This window comes from Gymnogyps californianus, chromosome 2 (assembly GCF_018139145.2).
Source record: "Gymnogyps californianus isolate 813 chromosome 2, ASM1813914v2, whole genome shotgun sequence".
Classification (NCBI taxonomy): domain Eukaryota; kingdom Metazoa; phylum Chordata; class Aves; order Accipitriformes; family Cathartidae; genus Gymnogyps; species Gymnogyps californianus.
The window spans coordinates 118,066,155-118,091,888 of NC_059472.1; the positions used below are offsets into that span (position 1 = coordinate 118,066,155).

A 25,734-nucleotide genomic window follows, 5' to 3' on the forward strand; every position below is an offset into this window, starting at 1 on the left:
CAGTGCAAGACGGTACACGCAAAAAGTCTGTAAAACATTTTGCTGTGCAAGCCCGTGCACGCCGAGGAAGAGGCTGCCACATACGTGCCTTCACAAGGCTCTGCACGCCGCGAAAAACCTTGTGCAATTCATATTTTCCTGTTTTTACGACTCACTAAAGAGGCGAGGGGCGGGCGAGGAAGAGGAGGTGTTGGGGGGGTGGGGGGAAAGCTCGCTTCTTCCATAAAAAAATAAATAAATTGCATAACGAGATACTTTCTTTGGCAACTGCTTCCTGACAAATATTTACAAGGACAGAGCGGAGCGCGTTTCCGCCGACGTGAGCGGGCCCCGCCGCCACCTTCCCGGGCTCCCCCGGGCTCCCCGCCGCCGGCCGGGCCGGGCCGGGCCGGGCCAGGGCGGCAGCGACAGGTCTGCGGGCTGCCCCAGCCGTTTTTCCTCGGTTCAACAGCCCGGGAGTCTCCCGGACTTGGCGACAAGCGTTCGAGAGGACGGAGTTTCGCTACCGTTGGTGGTGTGCGTTTAAAAAAAAAAAAAAAAAAAAAAAAAATCAACCAAAAACCACCCACCCCACCCCCCGAAACTAAAACGCCCAGGCAACGAAACACCTTAATTTTAAAGGTGGGGGGGTGGGGGTACCACGGTCGCCTTTCCCCCCCCGCCCCCCCAAGCGGGACCCCGGGCTTAATCCCCTCAGCTGCACCCCCTCCCCCGCCGCCTCTACTCCACCCTCAGGCAGCAACTTCGCTCCCAGCCGGCAACTCGGATCCTTCTTCCCCACCTCCGGAATAAGGTGTCTCCGCCGTCCTCCCCCCGCCCGCCCCTCACGCCGCCGCTCCCCGCCGCCTCGGCCCGGCCCGGCCCGCCCTGCCTCCCCCCGCCGCGCCGCCGCCGCCACGGCCTTCCCCCTGCTCGCGGCCGCTTTCCCGCCGCTGCTGCTCTCTGTCTCCCTCCGCCCTGGGAGCCGGGCACTATTTCTCCTCCCCCTGCACTGTGCGCTGGGTGCCTGTGGAATGCTGCGCGCTGGGCCCGGCCGCGGCGGCAGGATACAGCCGAGTCCCACGCTCACTATAAGAACCTCCTTGTGAGCGACGCCATTTTAAGCCTCTCGCTCGGTTCGGCGGTGGGAGCAGCAGTGGCGCTCGGGGCAAAGGGACTAACACCGCGCCTCGTACGGTCGCCACCTGGGAGGACAGCGGCGGGGGCACCGCCGTAAGCAAAGAGCTGAGTGAGGAGGAGGCGGCGGGGGGACAAGGAAGGAAAGACGGACCGGACCGGGATCGCCCGGGCGGCAGCAGCAGCAGCCGGAGCCCGGGGGGACCCTGCACTCTCGCCTCCCTGCAACGTTAGTGCCGCTTTCTCCGGCGGGAACTTGGGGCGAGCCTGGGCAGGGCCCCCCTCCCTTCAGCGGCCGCCGCTGCCCCGGGGCAGGCGGGAGCGGGCGCTGCGTCCCGCGGCCGTTGGGGGGTCCAGGGTGTGCTCGGCGCCGAGGCGGGAAGGACCGGGCTGGAGGGGGGCGGGGGGGCGCTGCCTGGGTGGGAGAGAGGCGGGGGGGGGGGGGGCGGACAGGAAAGGAGGAGAGGGCTCTTGTTTTGGGAGGTCCGGACAGCTGCGTGGTTGCCGGAGGCGGCAGCTGCAGCTCCCGAGGTGTCTCTTGGGAAGCTCGTCCTGGGGCGAGGGGGTGGTTGCTCGGGTCCGCAGGAGAAGGCGAGTCTCTGCTGCCCGGGTCTCCGTGGGTCTCTGCTCCCGGCTGCGTTTGCAGCCGAGGCCGGAGTACTTTCGTGCCTTTCCCCCCCCCCCCCCCCCCCCAAGGGCGGAGGGAGGTACTGACTCGCCGGTGGGCTGCAGACCACCGTTGGTGATAGGAGGGGGAAGAGAGCAGGGGACGGGTTTATTTGTACCGAATACAATTAACTAATCACGGTCACCGTAGTCAGCGGGAGATAACTAATCTGTTGCCTTGTGGGTTTTCGGTCTTAGTTGCATGCATATTTGCTGGAGAGGTTATGCTTTTTCTGGGTGTCACCGAAATGAAGCTCCCCGGAGCTGGGAGCAATCAAATTAAGTTTTTAACACCCACGTTACCAGAGTCTTGTAGCAAATGACTTAGGACTTGGGCAGCGTGGGGGCTCGCACGCCGCAAAGGAAAGCGCCTGCTGCTTTCCGTGGCCGACTGCGGGGACGACGGCGGCTCCAACCTCCCAAACTAACGCACTTCTGAGGTGTGTGAAGCAACTTGCTGTTACTCCCAGTAGGATATAGGGCACTTGTTTCTGATTTTGCGTGAAACAGGGAGCTCCAGATGTGTTTGGTTTTTTTTTCCCGAAAAGCTTAGTTCATCTCTCTTGTGCATGATTAGCTGCTCCTGGAACACCGAGGCTTCTTAAATCTAGCAAAACCTTAAATTCTTCCCTAGCTAAAACTTGATGTAGGACGTCGGGCTGCTTCTTTTTGAATCTCTTCCCAAAAACCTCTACTGAAGATTATCTCTTCTGGGAAGAAAGGACAGGCTGTGAAGGTACTGTGGGCAACTTGTGACTTTAGGAATAGCAGTGTTGATCTTTGTAATCAGCTACTTCTTGATCTCTTTCTCATGGAACAGCCATTGTTCTGACACTCCGTATATTCCAGACATCTGTGGTCCTCCCATCCCCCAAAGTATGCAAGTGGTGAATGGAAAGAGGCTGGGCTGGTATGCTGAGGTCGATGGACGGAAATCAAGGAGGGGTTTTAGTAAAACAAGATCTTTATGTGCTGAGACTATAGTAAAGGCAAAAACAAGAAAACTACCTGAAAGACGATTGGGTTTTCCTTGATATTAAGTTCAGACACACCAGAGAGCAACTTACCAATTATGATTTTGCTTCTGAATGACAGAAAGGTACTATTGCAAGGCTTTAAAACAGCACAAAGGGCAAAACTTATGGGTGTTTATTGGGCCAAGTTATAATGTGAATTTCAGTAGCTGACAGTCCAGGAACCTAATGTTAATCTTGCACTTTTAATAAAAAGGTGCTGACAGCTGCAGGTATGTGGCTACTGTGTCGATTGCCTAATGGCTGGTACTGTTGAAATGAGGCTACTTAGGTGTTTAGACAAGGCTTTAAGGCTCTCTAAATTCAGCTATTCAGTATGAAATTATATCGAGTGTCTTGCTGTTCTGGGGTTGTTCTAAAGAAATGTCATATTTGCTTAGCTATTAGTTTAGATATTTTTTGTTTAGGTATAACCTGATATGCGTGGGAATGTTCATGTTGGTCTCTATGGCTCATTTCAAAGAGTCTAGGGGAGAAATAAGTAAAAACATGTTGATGGAAAGGACAATGCAATGCACAATAGCTTCTAAAAGCAAGGATTTAATACAAACTAAAGCTTGATTGAAAAAGTCAGTTCTTCAAATGTTGTGTTACAGCCTTAGTAAACCAAGCTTCCTTTTTCTTGCCTAAGCAATAAATAAGCTGGGCTTCTTCTTGATATATAGTCTACTATGAACACTAGCGTTTTGCTCTGATTGTGGTGCGTCAGTAACTGGCTTATCAAATCTCAGCCATGAAACCTGGCTGCCCTTAAGACGTACAGTTTCTTTGTGAAACTGGATGTTGGTCTTTCGTGACTTAACATCACCAAAAACTCAAGTTTAGCTCTTCAGAACACAATACTTCAGAAAACTAATTCAGATGTAAAGACAACAAGTTAGTACTAGTGGCTTTCTAAACTAATTTTGCAGTATTTTGAGGGGTAGAAGGGGAAGTAGCAAGAATGGGGCAGGAAACATGACTATTGTAAGCTTCAGTCTTATAAACTGAAGTCTGAATGTGCAGTCTGAAACTCCTGGATAAGAATGTTTCTGCAAAATATCGTCTAGTAGGCAGACTAGTGTGCAAATACAGCAGTAATCAAAATCACTCGTGTTAATTCGTAGTTAAAGCTGGTAACGCAAGGGTTGTGGTGATCATGCAGTTGCTTGCAGCAAAACTTGTTCTGTGACTCTGGTAGACTGCATACCGTGGCAGGAAAATCCGGACTGCCCTTACTTATCTTGAACATCATACTTCATGAAGCCTGATAAAACTTTGTGAGAAACTGTGCAGGCAGTTGGGGCTTGCTCTTGGGTCCTCACAGCATGCATTTGCAAGCTCTGAGCCCCCTGCCTTGCTGGGTGACTGTGTGGTAACTTAGAAATGGCACCGCATTAACTTTGCAAAAATCTGCGGACTCCTTGGCAGTAAGTATTGCACGTGACTTTTCTTGTCTCTTTAGATAAAATGATTATCCTGGTTGGATGGGCAGGGCAGTATTGATGACTTTCTAGTTAAGCATTGGAAGACTTGTTTTGGGCTGCTTTGATGTTAGGCACCGACTAAATTGATTAGACTTGCCAACATAAGGTAGCCTGACAGTGGTTAACATTTAATACCCATTTCTGGCACTTGATTCCAAGGTAAAACTTGCTGTAGTCTGTGATCAGGGTTTAGTCCAAGAAGGTAATGTCTTAATATGCTAGTGTTGTGTAGCCTGTGTTGCCTTTTGTGAGAAGAAAGGAGCCAGGAAAGTTTTTTGCACTGACAGGTAACTTCAAATGCAAGGGAGAGAACTAATGGAAGTGTTATTCTGGCATTTCTGTCTGTATGGAACACCAAATTGATAAGGTGAGCAGGTGAAATGTATACCTGTAGGTCACCCTGCCCTCATGAATCTGTTAACTGTGATTTGATCTGAAAGCAAATGTGTCCTATGCTGTTGTTGCCTTGGGAAGTATGGGTGCAGATGTTGCTTTACAGCTTTCATTATAGAAGAACTTTTTCTTAACATTCCAAGTTGCTTTAGGAAACAATGTACACTGGCTGGATTAGTATTGCAGAAGTAAAGTACTTGCTTTATTACTTAATACTAAATCAACTCTGGAGCCTTGTTTAAGGAATAAATTAATTCCCTTAAAGGTTGAAAGAGTTAATCTAGTATTCTAGGTTCTGCTTTTAAAAAGGCAGTATCAGCTAGCTGGATCTTACTGGAGTTGGCAAATGCACAGTGTGCACTGTAAGTATATTTGCTGGAACTAGTGTTCCTGGGCTGGCTTACTGTGCTAAATAGACTTGTATAAATTGGAGAAGTTTGCCAACTCTGCAGCAACTGTAGCAAGTAGTTCTGTATTGTCCTGGCAACAATTCAGGTGCCCTCCAGTGGCCAGAAATCTTAACATCCTAAAGGTGCTGATAAATGCTGTTGCCTTGTCAGTTTGCTGTAATTAAGTGAGTTGAAGAAACATCTTAAAATGTCAGACTTCACTAGCATGTTTGTTGCTTAAACAGTACTTTTTGGAGTGTTGGTATGTCCTATTGTAAATACATAGTTATTCTGACAGACAAGCAAAGACAGCCACTTTCAGATTCATAAGTGTTCCATTAGTGTCAGTGCAATTATGACTAATCACTCTGGTTTCTTAAACCATGGAGATTAATGTTTAACATCCATGTTCAGGGCTGGCTACATGGTTGCAGCCTAAGAAGAAACTAGATTATGGTTAGATACTTATTGGTTGGAAGGGAGATTGTTTGCTAAATTGTTGCTGTATTAGAGTGGAAATGAATGTTTTAAGTTCTACACAGGAGGGAAACATACTTCTGTAATACAGTGACCATCAACCTTCTTGTTAGTGATGTACGCAATCATGATAAATGACTGCAGAACCATTAAGTATCTTTTTGACACTGAAAACTAAGTGGGCAGGAAGCTTGAAGGCTGGCAGTGGTTTGTTGTTGAACTCTATTAGTGTTAAATGAAACACAGTATATTTGTCTAAGTTCTCATATGTTATCTCTAAATGGTCATGATGGCAGCTTTTTTTGTATGTGGCTAGGTATGATGTTTGATCCTGGCTACTGCCATCTGTACTACAGATATCTTAGTGGAAGTAGGGGCACATGGACCAAAAGCTGCAAATCAGTGCACGTTTATTAGGTGAGTACTGCTGGCAAACTAAACCTTAGATAGAAACACTAGCTCATCCCTAACTGAGAAAGGCAGGAGTGTGCATAATGTAGATACCGAACTGTGTCCTGCAAATAAGAGGCGGTAACTTTCTAAGCTGGGATAACAAAGCTGCTCTTAATGTTTTGCCCAGCCATGAAGATACTCAAACATAGTGCTGCATGAAACCCTAATTGGAAATGCTTGCTGGTGACCAAAAGATCTCAAAGTAAATCCATTGCTGAACAGAAGTGACTTAATAACTGTTTTGAGGTTACTTGCATGAGTTGGTGGTGCTTAGTTGGTCAAAACAATTAAGACATAAGAGTACTTGAGTTGATAATCTTGTTATGAACTTAGTGCAAATTCATAAACTTGAAACTGTCATACCAGCCCTTTAATACTGAGCTGCAAACTGCTGTTGAAGGATTGATATGTACATTATATGGAGAAGATTATTACTTTTGTTCTCGAGCTGGATGTGTAACACCTGATTAGTAGTTGAAGCAGTTCCTCACATATCATGTTAACATTTAAGATTATCATCAGCTCCTCTCTTGGACAGTGAAGAAGGATATGTAGGTACTTGGAGCCAAGTGATAGATTTTGCTAGTGTTGCAGTATACTTGCCAGTGAAAAGCTCTCTTAAACCATTACTTTCAAACATGACCTGATAATTTCTCTGTCAGCTTGAGCACAGCTGCTGCTTATAGCTCTTGGAAACAACCAGAGATTTCTATAGAGGACAAACAAATACCCAGTGCAGAAAGTGTAGCTCTCTTTGAGAAGATCACTTTGTTTTGTTTGCAGATCTCATTAGAAGCTGCTGGCTTACTTGCCCATGACTTTGAATATAAAGGATTGTGTTGACAGACCTCTTGCAACTCCTGAATGTTTCTCTAGGTAAAGGGCAAAATAATTGTGCTGTGGATCCAAACACTGTAACTTCTCTGAAGTGACAAGATCCAGTGCTGTGAGATTTCAGCTACTACAGTATAAGTATGCTTTTAAGTAGCAAAGAGTGTGGGACTGTGTGAAAAGGTGTGGTCTTTATGTTGCATAGTATGCCCAGGCATGTGACTCTGGCAGCCTTAGGCTCTGGCCAGCATCAAACAAAATTCTGTAGGGCACCACTGATAGTTGTAAGAAATTATGGTGGTAGGTAACTGATAGCAAGTACCTTTTGACATCTCTAGGTGTCCTATCAATATGTAATTTCCACCAAAGTTGCTCTAAAATGTCTGTCCTAAAGAGTAAAGTACTGCGCATCAAAGGTATTGGAGACCCTTTATATGATATTGCCAGCTTCATTTTTGAGAAGGCTTCATGGCAGGTTCTAAAGTTTGAAAGTTCATCTCTTAGAATGATTGTGCAGATCAGTGCCCAGGTGAACTTTATTACTTTTTTTAGTAACTTACCTGATGTGCTTGTTCTGAATTTTCCTCTAGGTTCTCATCATTTTATAGATTAGTTACTTCAGGTATTTGTTGGCTGTCCATGGCTCTCAGACCAATGTTAACTGTTGCTTTATTGAAACTTCTAATGGGTTGTTTTTAAAAGGGTACATAAATCTTAGTACCTGTGAAGACCCTGACTAATTGCACAAGCTGTTAGTGCCTAAATGCTGTTTTAGTTACTCCAAGTGCTGTGTTTCAGTGACACTTAATGCCTGCAGCTGAAAGAGATCCCATCCGGCAGTGAAAGCTCACTAAGTCCATTTCTGATATGTTTTGTTACCTAAACTTCTGGTCGGTGGCTAAAGTTGCTCTTCAGTGATCGATTAAAACTACCTATATTCTGAGTGGCATTCTGTACTTAGGGTGAGCAAAATAAAACGTGGATCTTATTTCACTTGCATTGTAGTCTCAACTGCACTTGAAACTTAATGAGTTGTCACGGTTGATCATTTGGCAAGCTGGCTAGGAAGTGTGATTCTTTACTAGTCTGCTGTCCCTTTTGGGAGGAAGGGGAGGGTAAAACAGGTGAGTGTCCTGTAGTATCAGAACACTCCGTAGTGCTCCAGTCCTAATGGAAGTGAAGTGTGGTACAATGGAGCCTTACAGCTGTGTTATAAAGTTCTTGTGGCCCCTTTCCCTGCCCTCTGCCATGTGTGCTTAAGGCTGCATGGATTCAAAGATGAGCCTCGAGTTTTCTGATCTTGTAACCTGAGTCTTTCCTTCACTAGACATTTTTTGAGGAATAAATCCTCTTTTAATACGCCTAACCCAGTGTTTAAGTCTAGTCAAGACTACCAGATGCCTGCACTTCAGTTCCATTAAGCAGTTGTAATCAACTTAGAGAAGTCTAGCAAGAACAGAAATATTTTCATGCTGTTTGTTTTAAGTAATGAGCATGCGAATAGAAACTCTACTCTGCTCTTAATTGGTCTTAGATTGCTGAGAACTGAAAATAGACAGGCATAACACTTTATTGTGTGATGTGGCATCAAATGAACTCTTATTAAAAAAACCCTTAAAAAGCTAGTGTAGGGAGGCTCTTCTGCCTTTATGTTATGGAAAGGAATTTTTAGATAATTTCTAAGGCAGAAGACAAAGGCTGAAAAGTCAGAACAATTGATGTAATAGCAAACTGGGATGCCTGAAGGAAAAAAGAAATAATGAAGTGGAAATGAAGCAGCAAAAAACAGCGGCTGAAAGCAGAGGTAATTTGTAGTGAGCATTGGCAGATCTCTGTCAGTCTGTCACTTAGGCTGTCAAATACCTCTCTTCCACTTTAATTCTGTGGATTATCTGAGCTAGTTTGTTGCCTCTTTCAGCATATATTAAGGATATTTAAAGCTTGGAAGTTGCAACCTGTAAACCTTTGAGGTCAGTAAAGCAGATACTATTCAGGTTTCTTAATTTCCTAATGTTTGATAGGAGAAACAGATCTTAGACTTTCAGGTCTTAATAATAAGAAATTTTAAAGAACAGCTTAAGACTGTTGTATATTCCGAGTTTAGAGTCAAACTTACTGTGATCCGATTAGCTAAATCTAAAATAGAATGTATTGCTGTTTGCAAGGCATCTTCTAACTTTCTGCAGGCATCAGTAGAATGCATTGTCTGAAGTCTTCTAGCTTGGATAAATTCGGGCTGGATGGATTATATAGGATACTGAGTTTATCACTGGCCTGAAGTATTCTTGCTTAGTGGTTGGAGGGAATGATGTTAAGTAAATGTCACTTAAGGAAATGACCAGAGCAGTTTTGTCATGAGTTAAAGTTTATGAATGAGTTTGTTCTGTTGCAGTCTAGGATCAGTAAGCTGGATTTCACTGTGGGCATGTGCTGTGGCATGCAGGTTAAGATTATTGATATCTCTTAGTTTTCAGTGGAACTACTGAAATAGTTGAGGTTGCTACGTCTTGGCACATCACTTAAATATAGTAATGCTGCTCTATCTCTTGCTGTGGCATTTCTTCTGAGGTGGTAGTGAAGGCTACAGATGAGTGTTTCTATCGTCTAACCTGAAAGAAGATAGAAATGTTTTAGAACTGTGAAAACCCATGGTGGTTTTTTCCTTTTAGAGTTGGCTGTATGGTTTGACTTGTTTCCTTTTGATGTTACGTACTGTATAAATTACTTCCATTTACTTAGGAGATCTTCAGATGGCCTATGACAAGATATTTTTATCCAGTATTAAATATCAGCTTGCTGAAAGCAGAAGGAAGCCTGACATTAATATGAAAAATGTGAAGTTTTATATTCTGATTTCTGGTATAGATAATAAGGTAAATCTTAACTTTACTGTCTCCAAAAATATCCAGGTGGTCCATTGCTTTGTTTAATGTGATAATTTACAGCCCTAAACAATCATTTGAGAACCAGTTTTCAATGAGTTTCATAGTAGTTTTTGTCCATCTAGGTCCTTAAATTGCTGGTGTGAGGAGGGATTTGAAAAACTGAATCTCTTAATCCAGAAGTCACTACTGGTGAGTGACTAACTTCACAAGAATCAAGGCCCTCTAATGCTTGCATATAACTTTAACTTCAAAATAATCTGCGCTCACTGCATACAGCTATTCCTTTGAGTGGAGAAGGTGACTGAGGACTGCAAATGCTGCTACTTCAGACAGAATATGGGAATGCTGTTCAGTACTTGTTTTGTGGATATGGAATGTATTTAAGGAAAACTGTTGTATTTAATCCTGTGTGGTACCTTTGTACAAGAAGAATTAAATTTTTTTAAATGCAAGTCTTCAGAGTGAAACTCAAGCATCTGTTTCTACTTTGAAATAAAGTATCTTCTGTTCATTGCATAGAAAAATTGTAAACACCAACTGTCATTCCTACAGCAAGCTTCTAAAATCCCTGAAAACGCACAACACTGAAACTGTACGTTCAGGACTTCTACCAATTTTACAGAAGCATCTGATGCATGAAGGGCCTCCAAAATTACCTACAACACATACTTTACCCCAGAGCTCAATAGAAGCCAGATAAAAATCCTAAAAGTTAAGTTTTGTTTGGAATATCTGGGAGGATATGGGAGAAGAGGACTTTATCCCCATTTTGATAAGGAATAATTAGAAGTTTACAACAGATTTCTAGTGGTAAAAATTCTTGAACTTGTTTAGCCTTTGAAGATACAAAACGAAAGTTTCCTAAATTGAGACCTACAAGGCAAATGACAATCCTTTTAACTCCCCAGGTTATCTTGCTTCTTAATACAAAACTAGAATTGTCTAAGTTAGAAACTGAATGTAAATACCTTGGATCATTACTTTCCACAAGTACCATCCTTGTTTTCATCTGTGGATAGGCAATCAGTTCTTATAGGTCACCTGTAACTCTCCCTCCTTCACTCCCTCTCAAATTGTAGCTGCCATGTTTTCTTCAGCTAGTCTAAGATTTCTGGCTCTTTTTTTTGTAAAAAGTTAGTAGGCAGGTATAAATTGATTATAGGCTTCCCTCTTTGAAGGAAGAAAAATAACTTTTTAGGCTTCCTGTTAATCAGTTTAGTGCTATTCCCAATGAATATTAAAGTGACTATTTCCATTGGATCATGTCTTCATAAGGCTAAAAGCAGGAGAAGTAGGTTTGCCTGTTGCAAGAGTGCTTATAGCTGTGGGGTAGGTTAGACCAAAAATTGCTTAAGGAGACATGTCAGCCACTCATGCCTGAAAGCTTTTATACCATGAAAGCTTCTTTGATGTTTCCACTATCAGTATTGTTTTACTTAAATGATTCCTCCTTCCCCCCTGCTTCCTTTTCTAGAAAACAGTAACAACTTCCAGGATAAGATCAAAGGATTTTTTTTATTTAAAAATCATTAATTGAATGTATTTCCCACATCCTCCACTTGACAACTAAGGTTAATTAGGAAGCTTCTGCTACATTAAGTTCTTATATTTCTGTTCTTGGGTCATAGGAATGAGTGCTGTAGTTATCTGGTGTTATTAGTTGTGGAACTCATGTTGCCTGTATATTTTGGCTACTGACTCTTTGTAAAGCAGATACACAGGCAACATCATTGGCAGGCAGCTGCCTGAAACAAGACCAGTTACAAAATTAGACCCAAACAGTGCTTCTAGTAACACCTTGGTAATGGTTGCAATAACTTCAGAGCACTTAGAGAAAAACTGTTTTCCAGTACATGTACTTCTCTTCACTTGTATGTAGATGATACATGTTTTTAACTGCTGTAACTCACAAGAAGTGTAAGATCTACTTGTTCTATGTAAAAAAATGTGTCATTCAGCACTGATGGTTAATTTAAAGATGCGGTTGCTTGGCCTGTCCTAGATGAGACAGAGAGAGAGATGTATGAAAACATGGTCAGTAGATGTGTTCCCTTTAAGTAGATCACGGTGATTGGATGTATCAGTCTTGATTTCTCATACAAGGTTTAGTAACATGCTGCTCTCAAGCAAAAGACTTCTGGAAGACTTGCAAACTTTAAGTTTGACTTGCTTTACAAAGGGGAGGGGATCTGCTTATCAGATCAGTCAGGTGTAATCTGAGTCAATCTTGATGAAGAGATTCTATTAAGATAGTAGCCTTGAAAGAAGATGGACATGCTTTTATTTAATACAAGCTGCAAATATGATCTGTTTTGTAGGCTAACAAACTGGTTTAGCTGACAATAAAAATGGGTTTATCTTAGATAAACTGCAGCAGAAGTGCAAATGTGCTGTAGTCTTGATGTACCAGGCGGGTAAATGTCAGGCTGATATTCACCCCCCTAGATAGGCTATTCTCATAGTTCTTGTACTCTGTAAGACAGAGAAGTAAACAGTTCACTGTGCTCTGTGTCCTAATAGAGTTTAACAGCTTTAGAAAGAAAATTATCTAGGTTTTACTGAAGCTATTCAGAATTATTGTTCAGATTTGAGAAATACTATAGACTTGTTGACTTCTTGGCACGTGCCTAACTCTTCTCCAAAACCAGAAGTTAATACCTAAGTTTTATTCATCATCAAAATACTCCTTCTCTTTCATTCCTTTGAAAACCAAGAAATTAGAATCGTCTTCTGTAGTAACTTGAAATTATTAGCTCATAGGCCTGCTAAGCTTGCAGAACTGTTTTTCTCAGTTTTTTAGAATTCAAATGCAAGGTTGGGACTGATGGTACACAGTACAGTCTAGTGCAATGTCTTCCATTGAGAAGGAAGGAATTTAATGAGGAATGAGGAATTTAATATGTATTTTAAAAAACCCAGCCTCCATTTAAACCCAAAGCTCATGATGCTTGCTAAACAAGTGGGTAGTGTCATGGGGGAGGAGGAGGACGTTTTTAAGAAGTTAACGTTCCCATAACTCCATCCATACAGTCCATCCATATGAACTTCTGTATAACATGACATTTATCAGAATTCAGACTTGACTTCCGAGTACCAGGTAGTCTTTAAAAATAGTGAGGCTTACAGAAGCTTGCTGTTATGCTAAAGTTTGTTTGTAAAGTATACTAAGTCCTTCCTGATGGTTAAGATCTGTATTACTGACCTTGACAATGTATTGTCACTAGTCGTGTCCTCCAATAACTTTGAATAGGAGTGCGATTTAAAGGAGCTGGTATATGCTTTATGGTTGAAGACTACAAGCTTAATTATCCTAGCAGGGTTTTTTTTTTCTCTTTTATTTCCGCTCCTCCACCACCTCATCCCCACCCCGAATGTATTGACCCAGTTTCTGTCAGGAAAATGAACAGCGCAAACATTTGTATCTAGTCTGGGGTTGTTGCTCACTTCATAAGTGTAGTGGTTAACCTTGTCAGTGACATGCAGGAAGACAAAGTCAGCAGCTTGTCCGGACTCAGTTTACTGCCTTGTAAAATGAGAAGAGAATGGGAAGGAAAGTATGGGAGAACGTTCAGTTACAGAAACCCTAAAACCAAATGGAATGTACCCCTTTTCCCTGGCTACCTTTGGTCTGCAGTTATTTTGAACTCTTAGGATTAAAACCAATTTCCCATCTAAATAAAAAAAATGCTACCTGGAATTGCTGGGGGGTTACAGGTGTATGAAATGCAGATTAGGATGTTAGAAACTTTCAGGTGCAGCTAGCAGGCTGATCTAAGGTCAGCATTTCAAAGACTGAATATCTGACTGATAATGCATTTCTGAACACTTAATCAGTATTCTTCATTGCTATTTTGTAGATGTTCTTCAGCTTTATTTTGGAATAGTGTTGCAGTTCAGTGGCTAGTCTGGTCTGTTGGATTGTGCCTAATGGTATAGCTACTCTTCTGATCTCTTCAGACTGCTGAAACTGAAACAACCATTTCAGAATGCAGTTGCTGTAAGCCAGCTGCCTTCATTTGTGCAGCATTCAACAGTGGAAGGAAATTATAAACGTTGTTCTCAAGCCCCGTAGTGCATATTTGAATCTGAGGTGGTAGTAAATATCTCAAGCATAGTCAATGCTCTTGACTGGTTCATCTACCAGTATGTTAACTTCAAAAGTAGTTTGGTGATCATTTATTTTTATTAGCAGCCTCCTCATAGGAGGAGACAGGAAAGGTTACAATAAAAATAGATCTTCTTTTGGGCTAAGCATATTGCGAATTGCATATAGCAGCTAGATCTTGCCCAGTTTTCTATTGGAAATGTTGTGTCTGACAGTGAGGACTACAGGGAGCAAAGATACAAATTTCACTTTTAGTGCTATTCCACTTCTTTCTATTTGGAAGGTGTTAGTGGGGCTGACAAAGTAATGCATAAGACCTGCAGGGAGCTATCAAGCTTTTGTGTAGGCACTTCCTCCAACTTAGCTACTCGGGAGAATTTTTGTATTAATGCTGAACTGACAGCATGACTTAGTTTTTCCTTCCCCTTACCACTGCTACTCCCAGACTCCCTAACAGCATGTTGGAAGAATCCAGTGTTCAAGGCACTGGAAAAAAATGCTTGTATTGTCAGTGCATCCTCCATGCAGATTGTGAGGAGTAGACTCCAAGTTGGCTACTCTCTTACAGGCTGTGGAGTAGGACCAGTTTAGGGACCTAAGTGTTTCCAACTGCATAGGAGGGTACTTACTGTATGTTGTGTTACGTCTTAAATCAGCTCAATGCTGCTTATCTACTGCAGATGCAGATCTACTGTCCATTTTAAAAGAGCCAGGGAAGGGTTGCTGCCAAAAGTTGTGGGAGTGCAGAGTCAGGACAAACAGCACTGGCATTTGTACAGCAAAGTAACGAGATTGCTCAGGAGCTGCTGGAGTATCCTGCAGCTGGCTCAGAGACAGTGAAATATAAGCTTGCCTCAGAGATGCCTAACCTATTCAGTGAGACTTTTAAAACTGCAGGCCTGTCTTCTGTTTAATTATGATTTTCTAAAAAGTACTCCTGAAGGAAGCTCTTAAACTGGGAAATCTGTCTTTACACAAATACAGCGTCAAATGGACTTTGTTCTCCTGACACAGTACTGCAAACCTGTCCTTTAAAGAGATTAGTGGCTTGCCTTTACTTCATTGTCTAGGAATGTTTTGATCAGCATAGCCCTAACACCTAATGGCACATTGAAAGCTGATTGCTGGAAGAGATGGTTTTGCTCACTGCACTAGTTACCACTAGAAATGTTTCTGCTTGGCTAGCTCCCAGAATAGGCTGTCACCAGCTCTGTGTCTGTGCTGAAAACAGTGTTGGACTGTGGGGGGAAGGGGAGCAAATGAAATAAAAGTATGACAGCTTTGAGTGACCTGTTGTGAAGCTGTAGCCTCGAATTTCTCTTTCTGGGTTAGTGAAGACACAGCTACAGATTTATGGTACAAATACGTACTGCTTGGTGATATCAAATGGAGGTGCATACAGAAGATTTTGTTAGGGCATTTGATCGTATTTCAGCCTCCTGCCCCCAATTATCTTGGCTTTCTGTGGGGGAAAAAAAAAAAAGAGTTTGGTGACTTAATGTGTGCAACTAAAGGAAAGCATTTGTTTATAAGGCTGCTTCAATTTTCAGTTTCACTTCAAGATATTTTGTGTCGGAAGAAGCCTTTCTTGTGGTACAGGAAAGGAGTAAAGGAGGAGGTTCAATTATAACTTTTTAGGTACTCTTTGTACCACTGAAATAATAGCAGCTTGCCTTAAATGGTCATTTCAGCTTTCCCCATGAAAATCTGTGTTGTAGCCCTGTATCGAACAGTTTTGCTAGTATCTTAAGAGTAGTTGTCTTTGAGGGAAATGAGGAAGTCTGACATTTAGCCCTTGTCTTTGCGGCATGTCCAAGCTGTGGCATTTAATGTCTGGACTTGATCTTATGCAAGGATAGAGAAGTAAAAAAATGGCTCTGTCATGGTCAGTCTTCAATTCTTTTTCTCTTGCAGCTTTAAGAGGAGAATATATCTTACATATAGTCTGCCAGAAAAAGTCTGGGTGATACATCTCATTCTTTTGAATCTCTGTCCATGGGGGTTTGCTAATTAGCATTTGAATATACTCACTGTAGTAATGAAATGGCAAGATGTGCAAAGTCTTAGTTTGCAATTCTAGCGTTCTAATATGAAATCTTGTCTTACTAGCTCTGATTAGTGTTTAATAAGTTCTAACCTTGCTCTTTTTTAGGGTCTCTGAAAGGTAGCAGGAAGAAGTTCTGGGAGTACAACAAGGAACATGGCAACTCAAGGTATATAACGCATTACAATTTCTGTTATTAGAATCTAGCGGCTCTAATAAAGAGCAGTTAAACTGGCTCCTTACTCCCCCTTTTTAACTTTTTAGTCACTTGGATTGAATAATGTCTGCACTACTGCAGTAATACCTTACACTGGAACTCAAACCTGCAAACAAGTTTGTCATCGTAAGCATTTTGGGTCCATTAAGTACACAATCATAGTATGTGGAAAAGGGAACCTTTAAGCAGTAGACTAAGACAGTCACAATAGCATTGATTGCTCTGCCTGTTAGTTGGATTTATAGATGTCTGCATTGGTTCAACGTAAAGCCTCAGTTTAAAACCGCTGTCTCACTTGCAGTGCTACCTCTGCTGGGTTGAGGTAGTTGTTTGTAACAGTTTATTTTCATTCAAAATCTGTGTCATCTCTTGAAGGATTAATACATGCTGGAGTAATTGAACTAAACTTAGTTGTTCAACAATGATTTCTTACAGCTGACTTGATGGAGTTGGATATGGCAATGGAGCCAGACAGAAAAGCAGCAGTCAGTCATTGGCAGCAACAATCATATCTGGACTCTGGTATCCATTCCGGTGCCACAACAACTGCTCCCTCCTTGAGTGGTAAGGGAAATCCTGAAGAGGAAGATGTGGACACGACACAAGTGCTGTACGAGTGGGAGCAGGGATTCTCTCAATCCTTTACCCAGGAGCAAGTTGCTGGTAAGGCCTTTTCTGTTACACTGGTTTGCTTAGGCATGCAGCTTAACAATACAGAAACCTAAATACTGAATAATTACCAATCTAGAAGATAAGCTTTTTATTCCTTGTTTGGGGTGACGACTTATCTTATGTTTCAGATATTGATGGCCAGTATGCAATGACTAGAGCTCAGAGAGTGCGTGCAGCTATGTTCCCTGAAACACTGGATGAAGGAATGCAAATCCCATCCACACAATTTGATGCTGCTCATCCAACTAATGTGCAACGCCTGGCTGAGCCATCCCAGATGTTAAAACATGCTGTTGTTAATTTGATAAACTACCAAGATGATGCTGAACTTGCAACGCGTGCAATCCCAGAACTGACCAAACTGTTGAATGATGAGGACCAGGTAAACGTTTTCTTTGCCTCAGTGTAGCCTGCTTGTGGGGCTTCTTCAACGACCTTAAAACTAAAAGCTTTCTTCAAATATTTCTGTAGGTGGTGGTGAACAAGGCTGCAGTTATGGTTCATCAGTTATCCAAAAAAGAAGCGTCTCGCCATGCTATTATGAGATCTCCTCAAATGGTATCTGCTATTGTACGTACCATGCAAAATACAAACGATGTGGAAACAGCCCGTTGTACTGCAGGTACACTACACAACCTCTCACATCACCGTGAAGGCTTGTTGGCAATCTTCAAATCAGGAGGCATCCCTGCTTTGGTTAAAATGCTTGGGTATGTGGACTACTAAGATGGTACTTACGTTTTTTAGTTGGTACTGGTAGGTGCAGGTACTCACAAGGTTTTTTCCTTCTGTAGATCCCCAGTGGACTCTGTGCTGTTCTATGCCATTACAACTCTTCACAATCTCCTGTTACATCAGGAAGGAGCCAAAATGGCTGTCCGTCTAGCTGGCGGGCTGCAGAAAATGGTTGCCTTGCTCAACAAAACAAATGTCAAATTCTTGGCCATCACAACGGACTGCCTTCAGATTTTAGCGTATGGCAATCAAGAAAGTAAGGTAAGTGCCTCTGCTATTGAAGCACTTAAAACGAGTGAGCTTGCTCTGAATGGCCTAACAGTTCCTGTGTACTGACCTCCTTATTCTGAATCTTCGGCCATGTTGGGCCTTTACCAGTCAGTCCTGACCCTGCAAGAGGTGAGGGACACAGGAATTATTTTGCAGAAATGCAGTCGTGGTTACAGTGAGACTGCAAAACTTACAGACTGCACCAGCAGATGTGAACCGTTTTTGAGATATCTGTAACCTATGATGGGTGTAAGCCAGCAACAATTACTCCCTACTGACATGCACAGGAAGTGACAGATAAACATTATTTTTGCCCTCTTTCAGCTGATTATTCTGGCAAGTGGTGGACCCCAGGCTCTAGTAAACATAATGAGGACCTATACTTATGAGAAACTATTGTGGACCACAAGTAGGGTGCTGAAGGTGTTGTCAGTCTGCTCCAGCAACAAACCTGCTATTGTTGAGGCTGGTAAGTACCTTGTACCTATGGTAACTTAAAAAGCTATACAGTACTTCAGGATCAGTACATTCCACACAAGAACAGAAACTGCCAGCATCAAAAATGGAACCTGGATCAGTCCTTCAGTTGATAACTAGTTTTGGAGGTCTTTAGTATACAGAAGTATAAAAGGCAGTCTGTTTTAAGTAAGTCTACTATGTTGTTAGCTGGGTGGCTGAGCATTGTCAGAATGGTCCCCTTAGAATATGCATACATTTAAAAGACCCAGTGTCACAAAGAGAATATCAGGGGTTTTTTTCTACTTGATGAAGGGTCAGGGCCTAGCCATATTATGATACTAATGCCAAGAAGGATCCAGAAGCTTGAGAGATACGCTCTCAGACGTCAAGGAGGAGAAGGACCTGACTGTTCACAAGATGAGCATCTGAGTAACGGTGTCAAATCTGTACCATCTTTTAGGTGGGATGCAAGCTTTGGGACTCCACCTCACAGATCCAAGTCAGCGTCTTGTCCAGAACTGTCTCTGGACTCTGAGAAATCTGTCAGATGCTGCAACAAAGCAGGTAAACGGCTCTTCTAAGGGATCAGGATCAAAAGCCAACATAGTGGAAGAGGAGAGAGACTAAATTTTTCTTCTCTCTTTTTTGCAGGAGGGCATGGAAGGCCTTCTAGGAACTCTTGTTCAGCTTTTAGGATCAGATGATATTAATGTTGTGACTTGTGCTGCTGGCATCCTTTCTAACCTTACCTGCAACAATTACAAGAACAAGATGATGGTGTGCCAGGTTGGTGGCATTGAGGCTCTTGTGCGCACAGTTCTTCGAGCTGGAGACAGGGAAGACATCACAGAACCTGCTATTTGTGCGCTCCGTCACCTCACCAGCAGACATCAAGAAGCTGAGATGGCTCAAAATGCAGTACGTCTCCATTATGGACTCCCAGTGGTGGTTAAACTGTTGCACCCGCCATCACACTGGCCTTTGATCAAGGTAAATAATGGTTAACAGCTTTCAGTGCTGAAAACTGGTGCTTTTTTTAATTTAACTTTAACTGTGAAAAATGCTTTGTTTCCAAGGTGTTGGGGAATGTAATTTGTCTGACAGGAAAGTTGCTTCAATTGAGCAACTTAGTGTTGTCTCTTTGAGATTTAAGCATTTGGGATCAACTGATTAAGAAAAGAAATCTCTAACAGCAAGCACGCCTGTCATGCTCTTATTCTCCCCCCCTCCCCCCCCCCTTCTTAACTGCAGGCTACTGTTGGTTTGATCCGCAATCTGGCGCTCTGTCCTGCAAACCACGCCCCACTGCGTGAACAAGGTGCTATTCCGAGGCTAGTTCAGTTGCTGGTTAGAGCACATCAAGATACTCAGCGACGCACTTCTATGGGTGGAACACAACAGCAGTTCGTGGTAAGTGGCCACCACTAACTGAAGTTACATGTAAAACTTGTCTCTAAAACTCCTCATTTGTCAGTGTGCCTCAGCCATGTATTGTTTGGTCTAAATAGCTGTTGTCTTATCATTTGCTCCAATTCATGTTGTTCTCTTGGCGTGCTGATAATTCTGTCTTGGCAGACCTGAAGTTTTTCTTAAGCAAGAATGCCAAAACCTTGGTTCTTATTTTACTAAGCAGCTCTTGAGCATTTAATTCTGAATGCTGTAGATCACAAAAATACTCGTTTTGCCGACTCTGGCAAGGCAAGTAGTTCTCTACTAGGAAACCAGAACTGCCTCGTCCTTAGAAGTATGGGTTTAAGAATGCTATCACAGCTTATTGTATATTTTCAAGGGTGATCAGAGCTGTAAAAGTACTGAGAAGTTGTACAGGCTCCATACTTGTTACCTGTTTAGGTACCAGGTCAGTGTGGCAAGATCAGTCTCGATTTTTGTGCCCCGTTAAACACATTAACAAAGGGGAAGTTGCCTTAGCATGGGCAAATGGAAGCAGTACCTACTAGTACAGGAGCGTAGTTAATACTTGCAGAGGCAGGAGGGGGCCCCTCTGTTACTGATAACCACTGTTTCAAACTTAGTAAACTGCCAAGCTGATCTAGCTTGGGGAAGAAAAGCCAGTGTTGTCAGACATGAAGTTCATAATGAACTGAAATAAAAATGAGAACACTGGGAGGAGTTCCACTGAGATGCTTCACTTACTGAATTTAGTTGGATAAACTGGGCCAACTCCTAGCAGGGATGTTAAGTTTGAAGGCCAGCAGTAGATAGTGGATATGAGCCCTGTTGGGGGAAGGGGGTATGTGCAGGGGACAAGTTTGGTTGATTTGTTGACAGGCTGATCAGCTTTTTGACGGTCATTTTAGAAGATAGCACGCAATACCTCAAGTTCAAAAAATGCCTTTTCTTTCCCTAACTAGGAGGGTGTGCGTATGGAAGAAATTGTCGAGGGCTGCACTGGAGCCCTGCATATTCTTGCACGTGATGTTCATAATCGAATTGTAATCAGGGGTCTAAATACCATTCCACTATTTGTGCAGGTAAGTAAGAGCTCAAGACAATGCTGTAGTACATACTAGGAAAACTAGTAAAATGGCTCTTACGCTTCCTTGGTAGAACTGCTAAGTCAGATTGTGCTGAAGAGCTCATTTCAAGTAGAAGAGCTAAAGAAACCCTTGTGTTTTGGTTGCAGTTGTTGTACTCTCCCATTGAGAATATCCAGAGAGTAGCTGCAGGTGTACTTTGTGAACTGGCTCAAGACAAGGAAGCAGCTGAAGCAATTGAAGCTGAAGGTGCAACTGCCCCTTTAACAGAACTGCTTCATTCTAGGAATGAGGGTGTTGGTAAGTGAACTTAAAAGATAGGCTTCATACTTGTGTTAGAAAAGTTGCTAGAAGACTCGACCTCTACTAAAATCGCTCTTCCTTTCGATAGCAACATATGCAGCTGCAGTGCTGTTCAGAATGTCTGAGGACAAACCACAAGACTATAAGAAGCGACTTTCGGTTGAATTGACAAGCTCTCTGTTCCGGACTGAGCCAATGGCCTGGAACGAGGTGAGTCGTGTCTTCTGTATTAATGGTTCCTTGGGGAGACCTTACTTCCAAGTCCTCCCTCCTTCCAGTAGTGAAGTGCAGGTGCCGTCAGTGATACAGGCCCAGCTTTACACATGGCTGTACCTTCTTTACTCTCTCTACACGTCAGGTTCAGTGAACCTGTGGCAAGCAGCCTTAGAGCTGCTTCTTCCCTTGCAGACGGGAAGAGTCCATTCTCTACTGCTCCTAAAGTTTATAATTCTCATTATGTCCATTAGCGTGCAAAGCTGTATAGAACTTTGTACATTTCTGTGCTGCTTGTCAGAACCTAATGAACTCTGAGTGCAAAAACTGAGGCATGAGTGATATGAGGGAAGCATAAACATAAAACATATCCTGTGAGGCTTCTATCAGGCAAACGATGTAGGACTAATAATCTTGGGGTGGGGATGCAACTTGTGTACTCCTTAGAATTGAGCTTTCAGACTTGAATATGTTTGTAGGCTGATTATCACACGTTGCCTTTTTTTCATGCTTAAAGGGCTACACAGTGACTTGAGACTGAAAACAAACTGTGTGCATGGGGTAGAGGGAAGGTTTCACCAAGTCTCTGTCTTCCCCCAGATTCTTAAGATTCAGGTGCCTAGCTTGTCTTATCTTGTACGTATTTACTAAATGAAGGACAGTAGTCCTTGATTTGTACTATTTCAGTGCTTACTTTTCTGTTTTCCTAAAATCTGTATCTACCACAGTAATGTGAAAAAAAAGCTAGAATTGGAGTATCTCTTTGAGATTGGAGTTATGCAATTGCACTACAGACAGGCAATTAATTCTGTAATTGGACAAACTGGGAGAGGTCCCTTCAGAACTCTTAAAAGCTCTATTGCTGGCTTGGGAATCTCTGAACAGCTGACTTGCAGGAGTTGGGCAGGTGTACCTGAGGAGGAGCGTTCCTAGACCTGCCCCATCTTTTTCATTCCCAAGTGGAACCCTCCTTGCAGTGATCTATGGATTCCTATCCCTAAATCTGGCTGTTATATATTGGACGCAGATGCTTAGATAAAAAGGCGTTTCATGTTCACAGAAGTACCATGCTGCAGTGCTCACTGCACAAGAGTTGCTAAAAAGGGATCTGGGGCAAGCTTCAAAACTTTTTAAACTCAGAATTACCAGTGCTGGCCCAAAGACCTGACGTTAAAACTGTTTTGTAACTTTTTGTGTACATCTAGACAGCAGATCTCGGACTTGATATTGGTGCGCAGGGAGAACCTCTTGGATACCGCCCAGATGGTATGTCTCTTCCATTCTCCTTGGCTAAACTTAAGTTGGATGAAGTCAAGTCATAGATTTTTAAAGGAGAACTGCCAATGAATGAAGAGTGAATTACTCTTCAGCAAGGTATTGCAAACTGGCAGGCGGATGGGGAACTGCCAGTTCAAATAACCAGTTTCTGCAACACCACTGGCGGCACTGAAATGGGAGCCATGTGAACGTGCAAAACTGGTGTCTCTTGTCTGAGTCTTGTGGGAGAATCTCCCGCTGAGCTGTTGTTTCCAGAAATCTTTTACATTCTTTGCAAATGGACTTGACAATTCCAAGAGTGCAGTTTTTCTTTAAAACAAAAAAGCTGGTATTGAATGTATTAGTCTGTAAGTGTCTATAGACTTGAACGCAAGCCTATCCCTAAGGATTCTAAGCTATTTTTGACTAGTCTTTCAGAAGCAAGTCTACAGTCTTGGAGCCTGGTTTTGCTGCAGTATTGTTGAATTTTAGTACTGTTGATTGTGCAGACTAATGGCTTGGCTGGAATCTGCTCGTGCTTCTGACTGCAGTGTGCTTTGTCTGCAGAATCATACTGGAAGGCTGTTTCGAACAATGGAATAGCCATTAAGGGCAGGCAACAGATTGTTTTGAACTTGGCTGAACTAGAAAAAAATTAGATGGCTACAAAGATCTTCTCACACACTGATACTTGCAGCTTCTGATGCATCTAACATCTGTTAACATTATGCTTTTTTTCCCTCTGCCACCTTTAACTTTCTTAGATCCTAGCTACCGTTCTTTCCACTCTGGCGGATACGGTCAGGATGCCTTGGGTATGGACCCTATGATGGAACATGAAATGGGTGGCCACCACCCTGGTGCTGACTACCCAGTTGATGGTCTGCCAGATCTTGGCCATGCCCAGGACCTTATGGATGGGCTGCCTCCAGGTGACAGTAATCAGTTGGCCTGGTTCGATACTGACCTGTAAATCATCCTTTAGGTAAGAAGCTCCAACCTTGAATTTAAAAACAAAACAAAACGAGACAAACGAATGACTGGACTGAGGACTTGGTTGGCAGGGAGGGATTGGCTCAATTGGGTCCCAGTGTGCCAGAATAGTGAATCAACGCTCTGGAAACACGATCAGTACACTCCAAACTGACTTCTGCCGTGAAGCGTGGAAGTAATTAACTGTAATGTCTTGTGCAGTGGCTTCGTGCAGTCTTAATGTGTTAAAACAGCCCTTTATTCAGGAACACTGACACCTGTGTTTTTTCCTCTTTGCAGCTGTATCATCTGAATGAACTTGCATTGATTGGCCTGTAGAGTTGCTGAGAGGGCTCGAGGGGTGGGCTAGTATCTCAGAAAGTGCCTGACACACTAACCAAGCTGAGTTTCCTATGGGAACAATTGAAGTAAACTTTTTGTTCTGGTCCTTTTTGGTCGAGGAGTAATAATACAAATGGATTTTGGGAGTGATTCAAGAAAAGAAGAATGCACAAGAATGAATTGCAAGATGGAATTTATCAAACCCTAGCCTTGCTTGTTAAAAATTTATTATTTTTTTTAAATCTCTGTAATGGTACTGACCTTGCTTGCTTTGGAAGTAGCCTTTCTTTTCGCAGTAATTGTTGTTAGTTTTTTTTAAAGTCTCTCGTAGTATTAAGTTATAGTGAATATGCTACAGCAGTTTCTAATTTTTAAGGATTGAGTAAAGGTGTAGAACACTAATTCATAATCGCTCTAACTGTATTCTGAATAAAGTGTAACATTGTGTAGCCTTTTTGTATAAAAAACTAGACAAATAGAAATGGTCCAATTAGTTTCCTTTTTAATATGCTTAAAATAAGCAGGTGGATCTATTTCATGTTTTTGATCAAAAACTTTATCTGGGATATGTCTGGGTAGGGGCCAGTAAGAACTGTTTATTTGGAACCTTGTATTGGACAGTTTACCAGTTGCCTTTTATCCCAAAGTTATTGTAGCCTGCTGTGATACAGATGCTTCATGAGAAAAATGCAGTTATAAAATGGTTCAAAATTAAAGTAAACTTTTAATTCACTCTGTGTCAAATTATTTCAGATCATAAAGTATATTTGTGTGTTAACAAGTTTTCTGAAAATTGTCCTGGAATTGCACAACCACCTCAGTACTTTAGGGGAGGAAGCCAAGAACCATTTACCTCTTTCATCCCACTAAGGAATAGTTACCCTTTAGAGCCCCGAGTCCTAACGACAATGGTTTCCTACTGCGGTCCTCTGAGGCAGTATTCTTCCCCTTGACCTGCTCCCGCTTTGCTTTTGGCAGGTTCCTCAGCATGGGGCAGGTCTAGCCAGATGGGAGGCAACTACACTTCATGCCTGGCCTGCCAGCCACACACTCACTTCTGGGCTTCAAAAAGTGAGAACAGTGTTTCTTCAGTGTTACTTCAGCTCTCCTCAGGTGTGCACTGTCACTAGGGTCAGATGAAGATCCTTTGCTTACAAGCTGTCAGCTGGTTCAGTAGCTTAAGCCCATTTTCAGGTGTCCTAAACCCATTTTCAGGCATCCTCAGTCTTCAGTTACTGTGTGAGATACGACCTGTGTGTACCTGACTTCTCTTGGGGCAGCACCTGTGTGGCTGGAAGCAGGGAAAGTGGTTCTTGAACTGCTGGCTAATTCATAGACTGTGCACCTCTGCACGGTGCAGCTGTCACCAACCTCTGTTGAGAGCAAACACTCCCAGGCTGTCCTGCTTCAGTGCAGCAGTTTGCCAGCAGAAGGTCAGAGCAGGTCTTGGCTGCAAAGGATCATGGCTCAAGTCAGGATCCCAAGATGCTGAGAGGCTGAACGAAACTACAAAACCGAGTGCCCCCCCCTTTGCTTGCAGAGCAAAGGCACTGCAACTGCCGAGGGGCAAGTCTCACCCAGTAATTCAGCTTTGTTCTTCTCAGCCACACTTGCGCTAGAAGACTGTTCTATAAAACACTTTACTAAATAATAGCCACCACTTAGCTTTTCCCCATTTCTAGTAACTCCAGCTGTTAAGCTATGAAAAATAGACAGCGATATTTAAAGTAATGTAAGAAAACAATTCCTGTACAATGTACAAGGTGAAATCAGTTTGTGTACCTAGGGCTGTTTGCTTGCCTCCACATACTCTGCAGAACTGGGCTGTCCGAGAGCAGGCTTGTAGCAGCAACTCTCAGTAAGGCGCCTGTGTTTGGCAGGTGTGGCAGGAGCATGCAGTTGCTGCCTTGAAAGACGAATGTTAAGGAAGAAGCAGTCAT

The 25,734-nt window shown here is 42.8% G+C and overlaps 1 protein-coding gene across 2 annotated transcripts; it reads left to right on the plus strand.

The window, feature by feature from the left end:
• Nucleotides 1-1,131: 1,131 nt before the first annotated feature.
• On the plus strand, nucleotides 1,132-24,526 carry CTNNB1 (catenin beta 1). 2 transcript variants are annotated; one of them, XM_050890748.1, is made up of 16 exons: nucleotides 1,132-1,345; nucleotides 15,968-16,028; nucleotides 16,512-16,739; nucleotides 16,877-17,130; nucleotides 17,220-17,458; nucleotides 17,543-17,744; nucleotides 18,078-18,222; nucleotides 18,673-18,776; nucleotides 18,864-19,202; nucleotides 19,464-19,622; nucleotides 20,585-20,704; nucleotides 20,857-21,007; nucleotides 21,099-21,220; nucleotides 22,429-22,489; nucleotides 23,245-23,465; nucleotides 23,753-24,526. In XM_050890748.1, exons 2-15 carry the CDS (start codon nucleotides 16,016-16,018, stop codon nucleotides 23,451-23,453), a joined length of 2,346 nt encoding a protein of 781 aa, XP_050746705.1. In that variant the 5' UTR covers nucleotides 1,132-1,345; nucleotides 15,968-16,015; the 3' UTR covers nucleotides 23,454-23,465; nucleotides 23,753-24,526. The 2 variants fall into 2 exon arrangements, with proteins under 2 accessions (XP_050746705.1, XP_050746706.1); XM_050890749.1 differs by lacking the exon at nucleotides 23,245-23,465.
• Nucleotides 24,527-25,734: the final 1,208 nt, after the last annotated feature.